General features: G+C 39.8%; 2 protein-coding genes across 12 annotated transcripts in view; both read left to right on the forward strand.

Annotated features, from left to right (window-relative positions):
- Nucleotides 1-14,267, forward strand: part of MIGA1 (mitoguardin 1) — an 82,496-nt gene extending 68,229 nt beyond the window's left edge. For all 7 annotated transcript variants that reach the window (XM_070405417.1, XM_070405416.1, XM_070405419.1 and 4 more), the window contains 4 exons: nucleotides 913-1,047; nucleotides 5,540-5,593; nucleotides 8,217-8,333; nucleotides 10,409-14,267. In XM_070405417.1, the coding sequence (XP_070261518.1) occupies nucleotides 913-1,047; nucleotides 5,540-5,593; nucleotides 8,217-8,333; nucleotides 10,409-10,627 (525 nt within the window). In that variant the 3' untranslated portion in view covers nucleotides 10,628-14,267. The remainder of the gene's footprint in view (nucleotides 1-912; nucleotides 1,048-5,539; nucleotides 5,594-8,216; nucleotides 8,334-10,408) is intronic.
- Nucleotides 14,268-19,484: 5,217 nt separating this feature from the next.
- NEXN (nexilin F-actin binding protein) overlaps nucleotides 19,485-23,189 on the forward strand; it is a 39,186-nt gene continuing 35,481 nt past the window's right edge. For 3 of the 5 annotated variants that reach the window (XM_070405425.1, XM_070405423.1, XM_070405426.1), the window contains exon 1: nucleotides 19,485-19,613. The gene's annotated coding sequence lies outside the window, so the exon portion shown is untranslated. Of the gene's footprint in view, nucleotides 19,614-19,931; nucleotides 19,996-23,189 lie in introns of those variants that run through there. The other 2 variants (XM_070405422.1, XM_070405427.1) reach the window with 2 other exon arrangements.

The raw sequence follows: 23,189 nt of genomic DNA on the forward strand, positions 1-23,189 counted from the left end.
TCCCTGCCTACTCCTCCCCTCCCTGCATTCACTCTTACTTTTCTCCATTCCACTCTCCACATTGCTGCCAAACGGTCTATAAAAAATACAATCTAATCATCCATCTCCCTTCCTCCACTACCCCCCTAAAATACCGTGAAGATGAAATCCAAAATCATCAACATGGGCCATATACTCTGCAGGAGCCATCCCCTCCTCCTTGTGCCTCTGTGCTCTCGGCTATAGCGAGCCATAGCACACTTGCCGTGATTTTCTTTGACTCAGCATCACTGTGTTCCTTCTTACCTCAAAGGTCTTGATAAGGTGTTTTCTGTACCTGGATGCCTCCCTGAAGAAAGCCCTCTGTGACATCCAATCTAGGTTAGAAGCTCCACCATAACCTCTAATAGTACTATGTACTTTTCCTTTACTCTTCTTATCACAGTTATAATTGTGTTTTTGTGGGATTATTTGTTGCTGTTTGTTTTTCCTACTAAACTAAGCATCTGGTTTGCTTACTCTAGAAGTCTGAGCACCCGGTACATTATGCATGAATGAATGAAAGAGCAAGAGGTTCATGATGTTGTGGGCAAGACAGATACTCAGTGACAAATAACTCAGTGACAAAGCAGAATGAGCTTTATGGATACCATAATGACAGCAGGAACAGAGAGCTCCTAGCACAGAGTGAAAGGAAAGATTAATTTCACTTGATGGGATGGATCTAGGAAGGAACACCTGTCATGTGAAGTGTAATTTCTGGGGTTGAGTTGTTTTCATATTGGTCTCTCCTCTTCCTCTCTTTTTGTCAGAGATATAATCTGTTTCAACTAAAAGCACTCAGCTGTTATAAAGTCTGAAGCCCTGACTCAGATTTTATTTAAGATCTATGTAATAATAATAATTTCTGTTTTAACTCATAATTTAATGCAGGTGAAAAATCTAAATTTTTATGATGTTGTTCTGGATTTCATACTAATGGATTCCTTTGAAGATTTAGAAAACCCACCCACATCCATACAGAATGTAGTAAATAATCGCTGGCTAAACTCGTCCTTCAAAGAAACTGTAAGTGGTGTTTTTTTTTTCTTTCTTAACCATGTAAATTTAATGAAAAAAATGGTCAGAACTGGAAAGATTAATAAGATTTACATGTATATCACCTATAGAATGACTAGTGTGGACAGTGAGTTCATCCTTTGATATTGGGATCAGATGTGTAGAATATATGTCTTCAGATGAAATTTCCTTTTTGGCTTTTCTATCAGTCCTTGCCTTGACCTGAAATAGTCAATGTTTCTTTAGATCTAAAAATAAAAACAAAAACAAAATACCTCAAGCTTCAGACTAGTTTGGACCTAACAAAAAATTGTCTGTAACTGTAATGGCGCCATGACTAACCTGAAATATAGCAGTTGCAGTCAAAAGACAATATATATATATATATATATATATGAAGTAAAATATGGGGATTCATGTTCCCAAATACTGTAAAATTAGGGGGAGGAGTAGGCATGTGCCCTCCCTCCAAAAAACAGGTTTTTAAACTGTAATCTATACTTTGACTGTTTTTAGTTTCTGTTGTTTTTTACAATTAAACCTCTATTTGACTTTTTTTTTTTTTTTTGGTTGGGCTTTAAGTGTGTACCTGGAAGTAGGTGGAATAGATATTCATGATGAAGTTTGAGCCTTTAAAAAAATGTTCCAATGTGCCATGTCACAATTATTTTGCAAGTTTGTATTAAATTTGTATTACATTTTCAAACAGCCCTAGCTGGTTTGGCTCAGTGGATATTGCGTTGGCCTGTGGACTGAAGGGTCCTAGGTTTGATTCTGGTCAAGGGTACATACCATGGTTGTAGGCTCCTCCCCGACCTGGGCTTTGATCGGGGCATGTGCGGGAGGCAACCAATCGATGTGTTTCTCTCACATCGATATTTTTCTCTGCCTTTCCCTCTCACTTCCACTTTCTCTAAAAGTCAATGGAAAAATATCCTCAGATGAGGATTAAAAATTTTTTTTAAATAATTGTAATAGCCGAAACCGGTTTGGCTCAGTGGATAGAGCGTCGGCCTGTGGACTGAAAGGTCCCAGGTTCGATTCCGGTCAAGGGCATGTACCTGGGTTTCGGGCACATCCCCAGTAGGAGATGTGCAGGAGGCAGCTGATCGATGTTTCTCTCTCATCGATGTTTCTAACTCTCTATCTCTCTCCTTTCCTCTCTGTAAAAAATCAATAAAATATATTTAAAAAAAATATTGTAATAAATCCACTTTTCCTTCAAAGTATGTTTTAACCATAAGAGGTACATGTTATCTCCATTTTTAAAACTTCTTTGGTAAACTGACCTTGATTAAAGTTGGGTCATACCAGAGTAGGGTCAGATTTCTTCAGAATCCAAGTTGATGTTTCATCCCTATCATTATGGTTGTATTTCTTAGTTTTTTATTTAGATAAAACTGTAGCTTTACCCACAATTATTTCTAGCAGTGCTATTCTTGAAGAAAAAATCCTTTGTTTTCATTGTTATGCACAAAACACTTATTGTATATATGCATCTATGTGTATGTATATATATACTAGAGGCCCAGTGCACAAAAATTTGTGCACTTGGGGGCGTCCCTCAGCCCGGCCTGTGCCCTCTTGCAGTCTGGGACCCCTCGGGGGATGTCCACCTGCTGGGTTAGGCCCACTCCCCGGGGGGATCGGGCCTAAGCTGGCAGTCAGACATCCCTCTGGCAATCCAGGAGCCCTCGGGGGATGTCCACTTGCCAGCGGGGAGCAGGCCTAAGCTGCAGTCAGACATCCTTAGCACTGCTGAGGAGGTGGGAGAGGCTCCTGCCACCACCACTGTGCTGGCAGCCATCAGCCTGGCTTGTGGCAGCGCACTGACCACCAGGGGGCAGCTCCTGCATTGAGCGTCTGCCCCAGGTGGTCAGTGTGTGTCATAGTGACCAGTCATTCCCAGTCGTTCTGCTGTTAGGATCAATTTGCATATTACCCTTTTATTATATAGGATAGAGAGGCCTGGTGCATGGGTGGGGGCTGACTGGTTTGCCCTGAAGGGTGTCCCGGATCAGTGTGGGGGTCCCACTGGGGTGCCTGGCCAGCCTGGGTGAGGGGCTAGGGCCGTTTTCAGGCTGGCCACACCCCCTTCAGGGTGGGGTTCCCCACTAGGGTGTCTGGCCAGCCTGGGTGAGGGGCTGATGGCTGTTTGCAGGCTGGCCAAGCCCCCCTGCGACCCAAGCTCCCAGCCTCTCCTTTTTTTTTTTTCAGTGCCTCCTTGAGTGGAGGCCAGGGCGGGCTGGAAGCAGGTATCTGGGATTTATTTATCTTCTATAATTGAAACTTTGTAGTCTTGAGCAGAGCCCAGGTCCGGCCAGGGCAAGTGGGAAGCTTGGCTTCCTCCATTGTTGGGGGCAACCCAAGCCTCCTGCTTGCTCCAGCTCCATGGCTGCCGCCATCTTAGTTGGGTTAATTTGCATACTCGCTCCTGATTGGCTGGTGGGCGTGGCTTGTGGGTGTATCGTAGTGGCAGAGTGATGGTTAACACATTGTATGTGGGAAACGTATTTATACGTTTTATGTTGACTGTAAGTAGTAGAGTGTGGGACACAAATGGCCCGCGCCACCTATTAGCGCGCGTTAAAAACTACCCGCAAACAATGTGTTAATTTGCATATTTCTCTTTTATTAGTGTAGATATGTGTGTGTGTGTGTACATATACTAGTATACACACACACACACACACACACACACACACACACACTAGAGGCCCAATGCATGAAATTCATGCAAGAGTAGGCCTTCCTTCCCCTGGCTGCCAGCACCGGCTTCCCTCTGGCATCTGGGACTCACACTTCCCTCGCAGCCCTGGTTTCATCCAGAAGGTTGTCCAGTCTAATTAGCATATTACGCTTTTATTATTATAGATATATATATATACTAGAGGCCCGGTGCACAAAAATTTGTGCACTCGCGGGGGGGTAGTCCCTCAGCCCGGCCTGTGCCCTCTCGCAGTCTGGGACCCCTCGGAGGATGACCACCTGCTGGCTTAGGCCTGCTCCCTGGGGGGGATTGGGCCTAAGCTGGCAATCAGACATCCCTCTGGCAGCCTGGGAGCCCTCGGGGGATGTCCACTTGCCAGCAGGGAGCAGACCTAAGCTGTAGTTGGACATCCTTAGCGCTGCTGAGGAGGCAGGAGAGGCCCCCACCACCACCGCTGTACTGGCAGCCATCAGCCTGGCTTGTGGCTGAGCAGAGCTCCCCCATGTGGGAGCTCACTGACCACCAAGGGCAGCTCCTGCATTGAGCATCTGCCCCCTGGTGGTCAGTGTGTGTCATAGTGACCAGTCATTCCCAGTCTTTCTGCTGTTAGGGTCAGTTTGCATATTACCCTTTTACTATATAGGATAGAGGCCTGGTGCACGGGTGGGGGCCAGCTGGTTTGCCCTGAAGGGTGTCCCGGATCAGGGTGGGGGTCCCGCTGGGGTGCCTGGCCAGCCTGGGTGAGGGGATGATGGCTGTTTGCAGCTGTTCACACCCCCTTCAGGATGGGGGTCCCCACTGGGGTGCCTGGCCAGTCTGGGTGAGGGACTGAGGGCCATTTTCAGGCTGGCCTGCGACTGAAGCTCCCAGCCTCTCCTTTTTTTCTTTTTTTCTTTTTATTCTGGGATTTATTTACCTTCTATAATTGAAACTCTGTTGCCTTCACTGGTACTCCCAGCTCTGAGGCCGCGGCTGGCTGAAAGCAGGTATCTGGGGTTTGTTTAGCTTCTATAATTGAAACTTTGTTGCTTTTGGAGCTGTTGCTTTCGGAGCTTAGAGCAGGCCGCAGCAAGCAGGGAACCTTGGCTTCCTCCATCACTGGAACAAGCAAGCCTCCTGCTCGCTTAGCTGCGTGGCTGCCAGCCGCCATCTTTGTTGGCAGTTAATTTGCATATCTTGCTGATTAGCCGATGGGAAGCGTAGTGGAGGTGCAGTTAATTACCCTTTTTGTCTTTTATTAGATAGGATTCTTTTCACATAGGAACAGAACTTAAGAACTCTGAGAGTTGCCCTAACCGGTTTGGCTCAGTGGATAGAGCATCGGCCTGCAGACTGAAGGGTCCCAGGTTCAATTCCAGTTGAGGGCACATGCCCAGATTGCAGGCTCAATTTCCAGTGGGGGGTGTGCAGGAGGCAGTCAATCAATGTTTCTCTCTCATCATTGATATTTCTCTCTCCCTCTCCCTCCCTCTCTGAAATCAATAAAAATATATATATAAAAAGAAAGAACTCTGAGAGTTGAATTCTAATTGCCAATGTCATTGGTACTAGAGTTCAGCCTTTTTTCTTTAGAGGCTTTGTATTTAATTGTTAAATATATAAAGACAAAATTTTTATATCAATATTTGCAGACAGTAGAAGGAACTTGGACTAGTTCTTATTAGTAGTTAATGTTTTGGACATTTTAGACCCATCAACTTTGAATTTCTAATAAAAAATCACTCTTTTCTAAATAGAAAGTTTATAATTATGAATTTAAGACTTTTTTTTTTCATCTCTGCATATATTTAGGCTGTGGCTTCAAGTTGTTGGTCGGTGCTGAAACAGAAAAGGCAACAAATGAAGGTAAAATACCTTGGACTTCTTTGTTGAGTAATTCAAGGCTCCTGTCAAAAAAAATCCGAGACCTTTCTCAAGTGGGAATGGCGCGTCATAAGGACTGTCCTTAAAGCTAGATGAGAGACTTATTGATACATGGTTGGCTTCTCCTTTTTTGAATTCTTTCTCTCTCTTCCTTAACTTTCTATAGAGTTCAGTATAGCAAGTATTGAGGCATGCATAGGGTTTCTACTAAGTGGGAGAGGGTTCAGGTTTGGAAACTTCTGATAGAGTTTTGATTTTTGTTTTTTCCACTTAATGATGTTTTAAGTCTTTTAAAATTGTTTAATATACAGGTTTCCACTCTATGTAATCCAACTGAGAAATAATGATCTGATTCTAATAGCTCTCTTATTCAAATGAGAGGCTCCACAAAAAAAGTCTCAAAGTTTCTATCCTGCCTCCATGTTGTACACCCTTCAGCCCATCTCGCCCACTGCATGCTGCTCTCACCTTTCGCTCCTGTGGTAAGGGCATGGACGCTGGAGTGAAGCTGCCTGGTTCAAATGCCACTTATCAGCAGCCATGGCCTCATAAGGTGCTTAACCTCTCTGTGCCTTAGTTTCCTCATCTCTCAAAAAGAGTATACTGCATGGGGTTTTTTAAGATAAAACGTATAGTGCTTACAACAGTGTTTGGCATAGTACATTTTGCAAGTATTGGTTATTATATTATTATTATTTGCATACTTACCTGTAGTTTTTTTTTATTATTATATCTATATTTCTCAGTCTTATTCTTGTAACTTTGGGATGGTATTGCCAAGGACAGTGTTTTCAAAACACAGTTCTCACAGCATCTTCAGAAGGGGCTTCTTAAAAATAATTCTGGAGACCCTATATTTGAGTAATTCTTATTTAAAATGATTCTAGAGACCTGGTGTTTTAAACAAGTTCCCTAAATGATGATTATAAACTGTAATGCTTGAGAACCACTGGGCGAGGGGACAGACTTGTTGACTGGATCTGATTCTCACATAGCCAGTACGATCGATGATGGGCAAGTTGCTATCAGCTGATGTTCAGTTTTCCTGTTTGCAAAATGGAGTTAATGCTGTTTCAAGGGCTGCTGTAAGAATGAAATGAGATTAATTTAAACATAAAATTAAGAGTAAATATTACAAAGATTTTAATAATTGTAGTTTCCATAATTATAATGTTATCATTATATCTCACTTTTTTTTTTCCTTAGCATGAATCTTGGGCCTTAGTCTTCTTTCTGTATCCACAGAAACCTATCAGGGAACTATTTCCTACACCTGGAATGCCATACTCAAATCCAGGGGTCCTCAAACTACGGCCCGCAGGCCACATGCAAATACAAATATTGTATTTGTTCCCGTTTTGTTTTTTTTTTACTTCAAAATAAGATATGTGCAGTGTGCATAGGAATTTGTTCATAGTTTTTTTTAAACTATAGTCTGGCCTTCCAAGGGTCTGAGGGACCGTGAACTGGCCCCCTGTTTAAAAAGTTTGAGGACCCCTGCCTAATCTATGTGCTTAAATCTTACCTGCTGTTAAGTTCAGTTCAACAATTATTCCTTGGGGAAGCATGTCCCTTTTAATTTACTTCAGTCCATGCTAACTGTCTAAAAACCTAATACATTTTAGAGTCTGTATGGGGTTTAGAATTTTAATTTATGCAGAACATCTTATGCTATAGTAATAACTTCAGTGCATCCCTCATAACGTTTTGGCCTTCATTAGCGAGCTATGTGTGATTTAGGACAGGTTATTTAATCTCTCTGAAGTATCACATTTTACATATTAAAGTGTTTACATGACCTACTTTTTCAGGAACTTTTTATTAAATTAACTAGAATCTAGCACATTATCTGGAATATAATGAGTACTCATTAAATGGTAATTGCTGCTATAATATGTTTCTTAAATTGAGGTTTAGAAGATGTCCTATAGCCTGTAAAATAGAAAATAACCCCACCAGGAGGCAGAATCTTAAGGCATAGTCATCCCCCGTAGATGCTATGACAAATCCATAGGACCTTATTTAACCAGGGACATTCAGCAAGTTATTAATAAACTTAGAGAGTTTCCTAAGTCACTACTGTAGGTTTTACAATTTCACAAGAAGAGGCAGTTACACAATTAAATGCTTCAATAATAGCTGGTTCCTTAATGAAAAGTTAGGATTCTAGTGAGCACTATTTTGTACTTAATCATTTAAAATTTGTTTTAGTCTTTTTCAGATAATCTAATTAAGTGATTGAGTAGAATTTTTTAATAGCTGAAACCCTGGCGGTCTCATTAATCCTGAAAGTTATACTGCTAAGGAACATTGTGCCATTCTTGTTTTTATTTGGTTACAACACTGACGATTGCTTTTTTATGAAGTGAAAATGCCTTTAAGAAATTCTGTTTCTCAGCATATTTGAAACTATTGGCTAGGTTATGAAGTTCACAGAAAATATTCTGTGACTAAAAGTTACTTGTAAGTTTATTTTCTTATTAGGCTGGCTCATCATTGATCCTTGGTTTCCCCTCAAAAGATGATGGATAGCAATTTAGGTTTCTAAAGAGAAAGCAGATTCAAAAAGGTAAAAATTACTCGATTTTCTTTTACTTCCCAACAGATCCCGGATGGATTTTTTGCTCATTTCTATGCCATTTGTGAGCACATCAGCCCTGTCCTAGCCTGGGGCTTTTTGGGCCCTAGAAATTCTCTCTATGATTTATGTTGCTTCTTTAAGGTATGTCCAGTCATTGAACCATTTCTTTTTTCTAAATAAAAAATCCGATAAGGTATATTCTGTTTGGTTTGTTTGTTTGCATTTGTAGAAGAGAGAATGTTATTTAAAGGTGAAGTTATAAAAGTCACCTAAATTCAGTGTTTAAGTGCCCGTAGATCAGTAATATACAGTTACGGTGCTTTTTCCTGGAGTAGATGCAAGTCCATCACCTTGTTGGTTCTCTCTATGAAAGATGCACGATCTTGGCTGGAGTCATGATGTTATAGTCAAATTGCTGAAGACAGCTTGTTCTTCATACCTGAATGCTTTTGAAATTTATAAAGTAAATAAATTTTTTTTATTGCTCATGTGGCAATTTAGAAAGTTCTGGTTCAAGATAATATGAATGACAAAATCCCAGTTGTGAGAAATAACATGAGAGTTTAAAGTTGTATCCCAACATCAGCAGTTTAAGTTTGCCAAAACACAATTTATATAGCTCATTGCAGAAGTTTCTGCATGGCACAGTGCCAAGAAAAGTCTCACTATTTTAATAGCCTTCAGTTGAGGCTGAATTTCAAGGAACAAATAAAAAAGTAAATATAACAAGTATGATTTGGAAAGTTTTTGATGTTTGAAAGTTTGGATGTTTCACTATACCCTTCATTAAAAAAGTAAAATTATGTTTATGTGCTCTTAATATAGCATCTATGTAAATGATTTAGGAAATGTTTATTTTACTATCATTTAAAACTCATTATTTTTTGACAAGTTTACTTGACCTCCCAAATGTAAGGTAAGGTATGTGTTTAGTGGGAAAAATCTGGACTGGGAATTAAGTCTGTCATTAATGAACAGTCTGACTCTGGGAAAATCATGCCTTGTCCTCCTTTTCTTCATTAAAATGAGGGAGCTTGACAGTTCAGTTGCTAATAAGCCTTCTAGTTACAGCTTCTGGAGATTCTAAGGGGTGTGCCTTCTTAGTACTTCTTTTTTTTCTTAAATATATTTTTTTTATTGATTTCAGAGAGGAAGGAGAGAGCAAGAGAGAGAAACATCTTTGATGAGAGAAAATCACTAATCGGTTGCCTCCTCCACGCCCCACACTGGGGATCGAGCCCACAACCTGGGCATGTACCCTGACTGGAATCAAACCATGATCTCCTGGTCATAGGTCAATGCTCAACCACTGAGCCACACCAGTCCGCTGGGCTTCTTAGTACTTTGTAACATTTGCTTTCTATAGGATAGAAATTAAATATTCCTGTTTTTACTCTTTGGAATTACTTTTATTTTCATGTTGGCATAATAGCCTGAAACTTAATACTTAGTAGTATACAACTTGCTTAAAATGAATTTCAGCATAAATATTAATTTACTGCAATGAAATATTTTTATTATTTAAAAATCTTCATTGTTAAAAGTACTACATATGTCTTCTTTTCTCCCCCCTACCCGTTACCTCCTTACTAGGCCACCTCCAGCCTTCACCACACTATTGTCTGTGTCCATGGGTTATGTATATATGCATAGAAGTTCTTTGATTGATCTCTTCCCACCCACCCATCCACCCCTGCCTTCCCTCTGATATTCCACAGTCTGTTCCATGCTTCTGAAATTATTTTTATTTTGCATGTATCCTAAGTTTTTTTATGTACAGAAAAATATACATTTAAAACTTATACGTTATAATTCTTGGAAATAGTTTACTCTGAAGTAGTACCAGTGCTCATAGGTAACATTGGAAACTCCAGTTATTGGGAAAGGACTAATAATAGCCCCTCACCTTTATGCAGTGCTTTAGGGTTTACAGGCATTTTCTACTGATTGTTTTTTATCATAACATCAATCTTGAGTGGTAAAAAAAAAAAAAAAAAGGACACTAAGTATTGCCCCTTATTTTACAGTAAAAGAAAATGAGACCCAAAGAGGTCTAGTCACTTGTTCAGTGACCCCTTTCCAATGAGATATGAAACTAGCACTGGAACTCAGGCCTTCTGACTCCTAATGCAATGCATGTGACAACATTAGTGACTATTTAGAAGTAATATAATTTTGGTCTAGTAAGTGCCAATTTGTTTGTGTTTATTTTCCAGAATCAGGTTCTTTTCTTTCTCAAAGACATTTTTGACTTTGAGAAAGTACGCTATTCCAGCATCGAGACCTTGGCCGAAGACCTCCTGCAGTTACTTATTCGCCGCACTGAACTTCTGATGGCCTATCTTGGAGCCGATGCGCTGAGGCATACAAGCGGTTGTATCAGTAGTCACGGTCAGGTTATGTCCACTGGCCTGGTGGAAGCCAAAGTTCAATAAGTCTCTTAAAATCAGACAGTTTGGGTGTGCTATGAAATGTCTTAAGATAACTGTTGATTCTGTAACATATATTACACAGAATTGGTGGATATGGTCTCAGGGAGGGAGAGAAATCTAGTAAAGAATGAGTGACCGTACTGTACTTACACAGAAGTCCTGGCATTGAATCCCTGTGTAGTGTATCCAAAGCAGCTTTTCAGTCTTTAGGTAATAATTTAAGTCATGAAACGTTGCATATTACACAGCATATTTTGCTTGAATTGAAGCCAGTACTTGGGAGTTAATTGATTTGTCGTCTTGAAGCTGTCTGAAATGTCTAGTCTCATTCTCAAAAGCTCCATTTTTATGCTTTGCACCTTGAAATCACACACTTTTGCTAAGACCTAAGTGGCCTGCACATACAAGAATATATTACTCCTAGTGTCCACAAACTTCACTTTTGCCTGAAAATGTATTTTTAATTGTAAAGTTGTTCATTTGTTTAATCAAGTTTAGACAGTAGTGGTGTTTAATATGTACTGCTTACATTATTGCTTGTGCATTTGCTTATGTATTTAAATCAAAGAAATTGTAATGACTATCGTTATAAAGCATTTAAATGAATTGACACTGAGCAATTTATGTTATAAGTTTATATTAGATTTACTGCAGTTTCCAAAATACATTGTTGCACCTATAAGTTAAAATAGAGAGATTAAGAAATTTATGTTTATAGATTAGAGCATTTTTCTCTTCAATGAATATTGATTAAAAAGGTAACAGTTATTAACTATAACAGGCAATTAAATTTTTTCCTGTGTAGTTTTGAGACTATCTCCCAACACCTGAAGTTATTAATCTTAATACAGTAAAGTTATTTCTCCTTTCTCCTTCTCTAAAACTGGTTTTTAGTTGTTCTCACAGAGAACTTAGCAAATACGTCCATATTTTTAAAATATTATTCATAGTTTGAATCTTAGTGCAGTTTTAAAGAAGGGTTTTTCCCCTCGTGAATATAGAACAAAATATTTTTAATGGTATAGAAGTATGTTTCATGTCCTTTATGATGAATGTATGAACAAATAGGTTGTTCATATAAGTAAAGTTCTTTAAAAGTATATTAGGTACTTTTAGAGTTGTGTCTAAATTATATACCACTTATTTGGAGTGGCTGACTCAGTATATAAATGGATTAGATTTGTTGATTTTGTTTTTAAAGTAGGCTTTATTCATTTTAGTGAGTTACCCAGAAGGACTTAAATATATTTTTTTAAAATGCATTTTTAGATTAAAGTGCCTAGTTTCTGATTAAGGAATAGAAAATGAAAAGTGGGGTGGGGAGCATAATCTTCTAAGGTTTTAAATCTGTGTATGTGCCATGTTTGGGTAACAGTAGTTACAGAATATGAGATTCAGCATTTTCATTCTGTTTGCATGTACTATGCTGTATAATGTACAGGTTATAGCATTAAAAAATATGAAATATTGCTCTAATAATTTTTTTAGTATATAGCTCCTTGACTTTTCTTACAAATATTCTTAATTTAAGAATTTGCTATTTATAATCTGGATTATTGATGGAGGAGTATGATTAGAAGCATTAAAGCGAAAATTACATTATGTAATGTTTTACTTTTTAATTTATATCTTGTATTTTTAGCTTCTTGTTGAGATATCACTGGCCTTGAATGATTCACACACATACACACATATGTGTGTGCACACATTCCCATTATCGTGTAGGCAAAACAGTTATTGTTTATATTAGTTTTTCTGTTTGGGGGGCTAAATGTACTCTTTTATTTGAGGAAGATTTTGTTTGAAAACTATTTTGAAGAATTGCACTATTTAATAATGCTGCTACTACATAAGGTAATTGAGTAATTTATTTCATCAGGTAAGATGAGTGGCTTTCCAAAAGGTATTTTTTTTCTTTTTCACTTTTATATTTCACCTTTAAAAAAAAAAAAGTTGCCCAGCCTTGGCCAGTTTGGCTTAGTGGATAGAGTGTCAGCCTGAGGACTGAAGGGTCCCAGGTTCGATTCTGGTCAAGGGCACATGCCCAGGTTGCAGGCTCGATCCCCAGTGCGGGGTGTGCAGGAGGCAGCTGATCAATGATTCTCTCTTATCGATGTTTCTGTCTCGCCCTCTGCCTTCCCCTCTGAAATCAATAAAATACTTTACATACGTACATATATATATATATATATGCATTTTTTTTAAAGCTTGTCCATATTCAAGAGGTTGATTTGTCTAATTAAGAGCTTCCATTTAATTAGTTTTTGGTCAGTTCAGTAGCTACTAATTGAGTAAGATTCTTTCTTTGTGGCCTTTAACAAAAGAGTCAGGAGTGACCAAATAGAATTTCAGGGTAATGCGTATAGGAAAAAAACCTCTATTGTAAGAGAAGAAACTTGACCTTTTAAAAGAAACATCTCTTGAAATTGTTTTAACTCTTTAGGTAATAATTTAAGTCATGAAATGTTGACTTAAGTTATTGACCACAGAAGAGTACTTAAGACATATGCATCAATTTCAGTTTGCCTTGACATTGGCTTGAACAGTTAATGTTTTTAAAAATAAAAATAGATTTACACTAGTTTAAAATCTTTTAGGATGAACTTTGTTTAACATTTACTCACGGTAGCATTATCAGAAAATTGCCATTGCCAGAGGAGTCCTACCACCCACTTCCCCATGTAAATCATGAAGACCTTGAATTAGTCCTGAGAAAATGGATTCTTTTCCTTTGTGTTTTCTGAAAGACAAAAGATAAATGTTCAGGTGATTTATACTTGGTAATTTTTTTTTTCTGTTTTGGAATCTCTACATTTTTTCTTTAACTAAAAGACTAGTTATTTTTTTCTCTAAGACTTAGAATATGATTGTTAAATGTCAAAATAAGATTATCTTTTTAAAAAGAAGCTGTTTTTCATACTGTGATAGTCAACTACAAAGAACTTTCATAAAGTAGTATTCTTTATTTGCAATTATTTACTATGATTAGAATAATTTGTTGAATTAGCTGACTATAAAAAATATTTACAACTTTTTCTTGCCTTGAGATGTAACATTTTCTATGTAAATGATTACCTGGGGAAGGATTATTTGCATTACAAAAGAATACTTTGTCATTCTTTTAAACACATGAAATAGAAATGCCAAAGTAACATTTTAACATACTTCTCTGTGACATTTCAGAATCAGAAATTTTAAATTATGTTCGTAACATAATTTGCTTTTATTGTAATGTGAACACATTGGAAATTATTTGGAATATACATTTCAAAGTGATTATACGAATTAGGCTAAATTCAAAATTTTGGTTATTTGTTTAATCAAATTTAGAAATATCTCTGTATGTGAGACATAGGAGTTTGTATAATCTGTGATTAATGGAAATAAGGATATCCTTTTTTTTTTTTTGTTCCTAGTGATTATATTATGTTATTGTTTTGCTTAGTTTGAGAACAACCATGTATTAGCTTTACTTGGCTGATATGAGTAAATGTGTCCATTTCCTAAATGTAAGGACTGCACTAATTAATTTATGTAAAAGTGAAACACTACAGTAGCAGAAAAATAGCACCGGCTCTTTAGCCAAAATAAGCACTGTAACATGGATGTATTTCTACTGCTGCCAAATAAAAAAGTGATGGTATATCTTGCTGATGTATTGAATATTTTATACAATACTTATATGTTTGCAAGGTCACACTTGTTGCACTTTCAGTCTCCATAAGATGTCACACATACAGGCATAGAAAACACAGACAGCCCAGCTGGCGTGGCTCAGTGGTTGAGTGTCGACATACGAACCATGAGGTCACGGTTAGATTCCCCATCAGGGCTTGATCCCCACTGTGGGGCCTGCAGGAGGCAGCCGATCAATGATTCTCTCTCATCATTGATGTTTCTATCTCTCTTTCCCTTTCCCTTTCTCTCTGAAATCAATTAAAAATATATTAAGAAAACAGAGAACTGCCGAAACTGGTTTGGCTCAGTGGATAGAGCATCGGCCTGCGGACTGAAGGGTCCCAGGTTCGATTGCGGTCAAGGGCATGTACCTGGGTTGCAGGCACATCCCCAGTGGGGGGTGTGCAGGAGGCAGCTGATCGATGTTTCTCTCTCATCGATGTTTCTGACTCTCTATCTCTCCCTTCCTCTCTGTAGAAAATCAAAATATATTTTTAAAAAAATTTCTTAAAAAAAAAAAAAAGAAAACAGAACTGTAGAAGCACTGAAATCAAGTGTCCACATTTTCTTATGTACTAACTGTGAGAAAAGATAGTTTTGTAATGAATGAAGTCAAAGTACTTGTAGTATTTTAATTAATAATTTAAAGTGATCTGATTAATAGTGCCATTCCAACACAATACAGATTTATCCTATTGATGTGCATGCATCCATCCCTATTCAGACACCTCCCTTTCCCACTACTTTTTAGTATTGAGACATTTAGTTAAGGAGAGGGTGTACAATGTTTCTCTCATCGATGTTTCACTCTCCCTTCCTCCCTGAAATCAATAAAAACATTTTTAAAAAGTTTATTTTAGTATAATTAAATACATATAGTATAGATAAATGTATGTAGTTATACTTTAAACTATTAAATTAAACAAACTGAGTATAATTTAACAGGCAAACCATACAAATATGAGTGGACTCTCTTCCTAGCTAGGGTATTGTGTTGGAAATAGAATGAGAAACCAGATCAGAATCTCCATCTCTTCTGGATTTTTGTTTGTTTTTTGTCATCTGCCATATATTGTTGTCTCATGCCATCCTCTCTGTTTGTTTAAAATATTTCTCTACAAGCATCTCGGTGTCCTATTACACTATTTCTAGGGATTTGCTGGAAATTTTTGTAAACTCAGTTTATCCACTTTCATTCTTATAGTTCCTATGCTGCTTTTGACTTCTATTTTTATGTAGTGTTTCTTTCTATACCCTGTATTCTGTAATCCACCTGCCACTTCTCCTTTAATCTCTCCTATGCTACTGACACCAGCCACACAGCTCTTTTGCTGAGGTCCTTTTTTTCCTACACCTGGACGGTGAAAAACCTTAGGTACCCTTCATCATTTGAGCAGGAAAGGACTGATTTCAGTACAGAAAAAAAGCAAACTTTTCTTCTGTGTGACACTTTTTATTTTTTACTTGAAAGCCACAGCAAAGTAACTGGTACATCAAAAACCACCTCAGTGTTTTGCTCTGAACTATCTCTTATGTGTTTCGCAAAGCCTTTCACAATGTACATTTCTATTTAGGAAATTCTAGAACTTTTATAATTTGCTATGTTTGAAATAATACTTGAATATAGAGAAGCACTTTGACATTTGAAAGCACTTGAACGATATGATTTCCAGAACTTTGCTAATTACTTAGTAACATTGTGTGAGAGAATAGGCCCTGGGATTTTAAAGAGGACTGAGCGTTTAATGTGATAGAAGATAAATAATTTTCAAAGTAGGTTAAAGCAGGGGTATTTGTTATCTATTGCTGCATAACAAACTATCCCAAAATTTAGCAGCTTAAAACAACAAACATAATCTCACACGGTTTCTGAGGTTTGGAAATCCAGGCATGGCTGGTTTGGGTGGTTCTAGCGGAGTGTCTCTCGTGAGATTAGTTATCTGAAGGTTTGACTAGGGCTGGAGGATTTGAGTCCAGGATTGGCTCAATCGTGTGGCTGTTGTCAGGGACCTTTAAGCCCTTGACACCTGAGCCTCTTAACAGTTGCCTGAATATCTTTAAAACATGGCAGCTTGCTTTCCTCAGGGTGAATAACTCAAGAAATAGCAAGATAGATAAAAGACAGTGTCTCTTATAACCTTGACTTGGAAGTGACATACCACCACTTGTGCCGAATTCTATCACAGACCATCTCTGACAGTGTGAGAGGACATTACAAAGGACGTGAAGATTAGGCGGCAGGATCATTTGGGGTCATCTTGATGGCTGGATACCACAGCCAGAAATCATCATAAATTACACATAGAAAGTGTAGATATTTTGACTTTAAAGGAATAACTGTGCGTTCTTTGGCTAATCTTTTGATGTAGGGTCAAGATCTTTACTTGGAATATGGATTCACTTGGTATTCTAAGATAACTTTGTTGCAAAAACTACATCTGTAAATCACCTGGGATTTCCAGTTTCCCTTACTTTTAAAGGAGAAAAATGTTACCTGAAAGCAATGAGTGTCGATTCCCCTTGATTTTAATAATTTTGTATCTGATCTAACTCTCTTTGCTTTTATATTTCTTTTTGTAATGTTTATGTAATTTCAATAGCATGCAACTAATATAACCAAGTTTGAGAACAAAACCAACAAATTCATGATAAATGTGTTTTTACAAATTGGCAGATCTTGGGTTTCTAAATGTGTTCTCAAACTTAGCATGTTCAAAACAGAGCTCCTGGCCACACCTGCCTCAGCCTCCTCCTCCCAATCTCTCTCATCCCAGGAAATGACAATTTCATTCTTCCAGATCCCAGGTCACAAAGGTCTTCTCCACACACCTCCTATTCAATGTTACCAAAATCCTACTAGTTCTACTTTTAAAAAAATGTACCAAGAAAAAAAAAATGTGCCGAGCATTTCTCAACTATCACTGTGGCCCAAACTCCCATCACCTGTCATCCTGATTATTGTGGAACCCTCCTAATTGGTCTCCCTGCTGCACTTAGTGTATTTGCAGCACATTAGCCAGAGTGAGCATGTTAAGAATGTCAGGTCAGCCTGGCTGGTAAGGCTCAGTGGTTGTGTTGACGTGTGAACCAGGAGGTCTCAGTTAGATTCCCAGTCAGGGCACATGCCCGGGTTGCAGGATCCTCCCCAGTGGGGGATATGCAGGAGGCAGCCAATCAATGAGTCTCTCTCATCATTGATGTTTCTATCTCCCTCTCTGAAATCAATTATATATATTTTTAAGTGACCTGTAATAAACTCTTCTATTTAAAAAAAAAAAGTCAGATGATGACACTACTTTGTTCAAAATCCACCAATGGCCACTCATTTTATTCAGTAAAAAGTTACAAAACGGGTCCTCCACAGTCCGCCTCTGGCACCACTCCATCTTCTATTATTTCACCCTCTGCCTACTCAGCTCCACCCCCACAAGCCACCTTGCTCTTCCTAGATCAAGTCAGATAGACTCCTCCTCTGGACCTTTGTGCCTCTGACTGCTCTTCCCCCAGATTCTCCAGCCATTTACATAGCTCACTGCCTCCCTTTCCTCAAGACTTTACTCATCTGAAACCTTCCCTAGCCACTCTGTGTAAAAGTACAAAACCCACCCACCCCATTCCCAGCATTCCCTGCTTCCCTGCTCTGATCTTTCCATACTGCATATCGCTCAGTACTACATAGTTTATTTATTTGCTTACTGCCGGCCCTCCTCCACCAGAATGTATGTTCCATAACGGCAGGGCTTTTTATTTGTCTTGTCAGTACTGTATTCTCAGTATCTAGAATTGAGTATTTGTTGGCTGAGTGATGAATAGATGGGAGAAATAATGGGCTTTGCATGTTGTGGATAGCTATCAGTTTTATAGTTAGAATGGAGAACTTGGTTTAATCTGGTGAATCTGTTTAGAGGATATCAGTGAAGAGAGCTTCTAATCCTTCAAATCATAAAAATAAATGTAATTTTAAGTTGATGAGTATAGGAAGGAAGAGGGTGGAATGAGTTTATAACAGAGCAGACTGATATAGATTGGAGAAGAAAAGTTAGAGGTAAGAGCAGACGCTTTTTCACCATCCCTGAAGATGTAACCTGTTGTCTGCTCAGTGCTAGACGCTGGAAGTGGTTGTCCCTGGTTTATCTGTGTGGAGGCTAGTTCAATTCTTAAATTACTTTGTTTATATTCACTTTCAGCATGCAGTGAAGAATTGAAGATCTCTCCCACCAGAATGATGAGCATTTCCGGTTTTCCTGTGGGTTGCTTGATGGGTGCAACTGACAAGCTTGTGGTCCAGGTTGAAAAGGCCCTTTGGGCCCTGGCCGGTTTGGCTCAGTAGATAGAGCGTCAGCCTGCGGACTCAAGGGTCCCGGGTTCGATTCTGGTCAAGGGCATGTACCTTGGTTGCGGGCACATTCCCAGTGGGGAGTGTGCAGGAGGCAGCTGATCGATGTTTCTAACACTCTATCTCTCTCCCTTCCTCTCTGTAAACAATCAATAAAATATAATTTTTTTTTAAAAAAGAAAAAGAAAAGGTCGTTCGGAGCTAAGATTCCCAGATACCCTTATGTAGGTTTAGAAAGGCCAGAGATGACTGGGTTCAATTAAAGATAATGTAATTACTTCCTTTTATTCCTCCTTCCCCTTCTCTTCTTCCACTTCTCTATCGACCACTCTCTTTGGAGTTAAAGATCAGAGCCAAGAAAAGAGGAGCAACGAAGGATAAAGTGGTCCCGGGGCTGCTGCCCTCTGTTCTCAGTCCGCGTTAGAAAGCTGGCCTGGAAGAGGAGCTGCGAGAAAGGGGCTCCGGGGCACGCCGGCTGAGGGCAGCGGGAGGCCAGCTCGGCCTATGTATCTGTTCCTTTCCAATATCGCCCCTTTCCCACCGGGAAGGCAGCCTCCCTTCCCCTTGGGAGGTGGAGGCCGACGCAAGGTGAAGGGGTCAGTTTAGAGACCCAGAGCCGGGCGACAGGCGGCTTCTGGCGGAAAGTTGGCAGCCACCGCCCCCGTCGCCGGCCTTCCTCCTCGACTCTCCACCCCTCTCCGGGCGATACGGCGGAGGTGGGGGGGCTGGGGGGACTGGCCTTGTGTTTTGGAACAGCTGCTGCCGGCGCTGGGCCCGCCTGGAATGCGGGAACAGGCTGCGCACCAGGACTTTTATGGAAACTTGCTGCTGGAGACGGCGGCGGCGACAGCCAGAGGGCTCCCGGCGGCAGGAGCGGCGGCGGCGGCGCCCAGACCCTCGCCCATTCCCAGGCGCAGGACGCGCGCAGCCTCTCCACGCGCCACGAGGGCCATCGCTGGTCGCGGCTCCAGGAGGGTGAGAGGAGTGGCGGGGGGAGCGTGGGGCGGGGGTGGCGGAGGTGTCGGGTCTCCCGGGGGAGAGCGGGGTGGGGGTGGGGGCCGGGAGACGCTCCCCGCGCCTGGCTTCTGGCCGGGCTCCGTCGCGGCCCGGAGCGCACCCGGCTCGCTCCGACGCGCAGGGCGGCCGCGGCCGAGTGCGGAGCTGGGTCAGCCTCACTGTCTCTCACGGTCCCCTGGCCTCCGGCCCTGGTGGCAATTTCCTTGCCCCGCCGCCCCGTTTCAGCGCCGTTGCACCCTGTTCGTTGAGTTTTGGGTGCTTTCTCCACTCCTGCAGGGGAAGAGCCTCCGTGCGCGCGGCGGGTACCAGTCCCTGTGCTCTACCCGTGGGGTCCAGGCAGGTAAAGTTCAGGGGCGTCCCCCGCCGCGTCCCCCGGGCGCGGTCTCCATCTCGCCAGCTGTGCATGTCATTTTTCGGAGAGATCATTCCTGATCGGTCCCTGCGGACGCTGGGCAGAGAAGTGTGATTTAACAGCCTACCCCCCACCGCTCCTGCCAAGGGCTTCTTTTTCGGATTCCGTCCGGGGTGCGATGTTGGGGGTTGTGCAAGGAGAAGTTGGAGTGAATCAGGTAGTTACCTCTTGAAACCTGCCTTGTCTATATTTTTTGAAAACGCCAAACCATTCCAGTTGTGTAAACTGTGAAACGCTCTACAAATGCTAAACATGTATTATTGTTGGCATTTGTAAAGAAAATAACAAGTCGAGAGATGACTTGATTATTGCAGTGGCTTTGAGATCTTCATTTTATATTTATTAAAGGTCCATAACTTGAACAAAAAGAGCTGGGGGGGGGGGGGGGGAGGGAGAGAGAAACAAGAACAAGGTAAAAATAGCATAAGGCCATGTCCTAACAAAATGTCTGTCCTTGGGAAAGAGGCAGGTAAAGAAAAGAAGTAAGCCGTTATAAGAAAGAGATTCGTTCCCTGAGGAAAGCAATGGGAGCATCATTCATCAGCTAAATTTTGTTAATGAATTCATGTAACCGACCCATTGGCTTTCGAGTCACAACATAACTATGTGTTGGATAGTGTGTTTAAATAAGCCTGAGTATTTACACCATCTTAGCCACGCAACATTGAGGGAGCCACATTTATTTTTCCCCCTAATCCTCCTACAGGTTAAATTGCTTCCATATTAAAAAACCTCAGAATACACATAAGTCTCTGAAATTCTTTTGAGATTTGAGGTATGATAAGGTGGAAAATGCATAATAAATCAAATTTAGGGACAGGGTTTTTTTTGGGAAATATATTTAGTACAAGTGAACTTTGATTATTCAATGTAGTTACTTGAGATTCTTCCTCACAGGTATTAGGCCCCCATTTTTGAAGATATTTTATATTTTGACTGGAATAATTTAAAGAAAAATGTGTATAATTCTATAATTTATCTGCAACAACTCCCTTAAAGAGCCCCAAGCAAAAACCACAAAAAATTAGTTTAAATCCAGTTTCCTGCAGTACAGTATTATTGTAATTCAGTTTTAATAGAAGATTCACACTTTCAAATCCATTCAAAACTGAAATAGCAATTTTTCCTACTCACCTTACAATGGAATCTGTGCTATTTTTGAAAATCTGATATATAAGACTGATCATTGTGAAAATGTATGTCATCTTGAGATGACTATATTTAGTATTAACAGAGGGATGTATTATCTAGGTTCTTGAACAGTAATTTCCCCCTGAAATTACACTCTAAGTATTTAGGTTAGGGTTTCATTCATGAACAAAATGAAATCTATATATATATATGAGAGATTAATTGGGGATTTAGTCCTTAGAACCCAAGTGGCTGGGGATGACACTTCATTTAGAAAAATAAAATGTATTGTTATCTTTGAAACACCCTAAAGACAAATAAAAGTATTGTTTAAATAAAAATACATATCTAGCCTGGCTGGTGTGGCTCAATGGATTGAACGCCATCCATGGACCAAGAGATCCCCAGTTCAATTCTCTGTCAGGGCACATGCTTAGCTTGTGGGCTCAATCTACAATAGGGGCCATGCAGGAGACTTTCTCTCTCTCCCTTCCTCTTTGAAATCAATAAAAAAAAGAAAGAAAAAAATACATGCCTAAATGAAAGAAAACAATGCAGTAAATGTAGAAAAGTATGTAACAGATGGGCGATATCTGAAAGTTTTTACAGAAGAGAGGACTCAGTACATTTTATAGTATGTAGGCCACACACACACACACACACACACACACACACACACACAAAGAACATCATGGTAGTCTGTAATTTGAGGGAAAATGATCTACAACATGCTTAACAATTTCACATATTTCTGCTCTTATTTAATCAATCTGTGATCTACATCGCCTGTATAGTTTCATGTTCTCTTTCTTCTGGTTTTATAATTGGAAATTACATATACACTCTAGGATGGGTGGATCTTTACCCAGAAATCCAACTAATTTAAGTTTTAGTAAAATTAGTTTTTTATTATGAAGTTATAATAAAACCATATTATAGTTATGATTAAAAATTATGAAGAATGGAAAAGGGGGTATCAAAATCTGACACACCAACTGTTATGATTTTGTTATATTTCCCTCTTTTCCCTATGAGTATGATTTTTTTCTTGCTTTGCCATATGTAAAAGCATTGGATGCAGTATCTTCCATCTAGTAAGTGTTCAATAGCTAGTTCTTTTTCTCTTCCCTTCTCTTCCCTTTTTTTCCTTCTTGTCATCACTTCCTTTTTGCTCTCAGAGTAAAAGACAGGTAGATTGGGGCTCCCTAAGTCAGGTTTTGAGGTTGGTGAAATTTGATTTCCACCTTCTTTTCTGTGCCTCTTGTCTGTCCTGTTCTCCCCTTTGACTCTGCCTCCCTCTTTCTGGTCCAAATAGGCTTCTCCTAAAAAATAACAAAACAAACAAACAAAAATAGGCTTCTCATTTGTCTCCATTTCCTGTTTATTTAGATCAGGGGCCATGAACTGGCAGCCCAAAAGCCACTTTCAGCCACAGACATGCTTAAAATTTGGTACATTTTATATTAAAATATGGATTCCCAGCCTCTCTTGAAAAATTGGAAGAAGTTGGCAAAACAGAGTCCACATTTCTTCATTGCAACAATATGCTGGAACTAAGCAGTGGCTCCCCACTCAGACAGGGTGCACACTCTCTTTTTCACACAGATTCCACCATTCCCTGTTGTTTTATATCTTAGTCATCATTCATTTACATTACCTATCGATGACACTACTAACACTCACTCACATTACCTGACCCTAGTCTAAGTAAGTATGAGGGCAAGTCTGAAGTCATGATATGAAGGGAAGTCTTCGGGACTTGGCATTAGGAACCTGGACTTTAAATGTCATAGATATATTTAGATTAGCAAGCCTTCTCGTAAACAATACTATTATAGGAATGGGAAGAAGTTAACATTCGTTGACACTAATTGCTAGTCAGTTTGAGTTGAAAGGGACCATGTATAGCTAACTAAAACAAAATATTTTAACTGGTGGGATTTTAGAAAGCATGGAGGAGATATTTCTGGGAGAGACCCCCAGAGGTTTGC

This window comes from Myotis yumanensis, unplaced genomic scaffold (genome assembly GCF_028538775.1).
Source record: "Myotis yumanensis isolate MYYU_CA2020_CCGP unplaced genomic scaffold, mMyoYum1.0.hap1 SCAF_2, whole genome shotgun sequence".
Lineage (NCBI taxonomy): Eukaryota > Metazoa > Chordata > Mammalia > Chiroptera > Vespertilionidae > Myotis > Myotis yumanensis.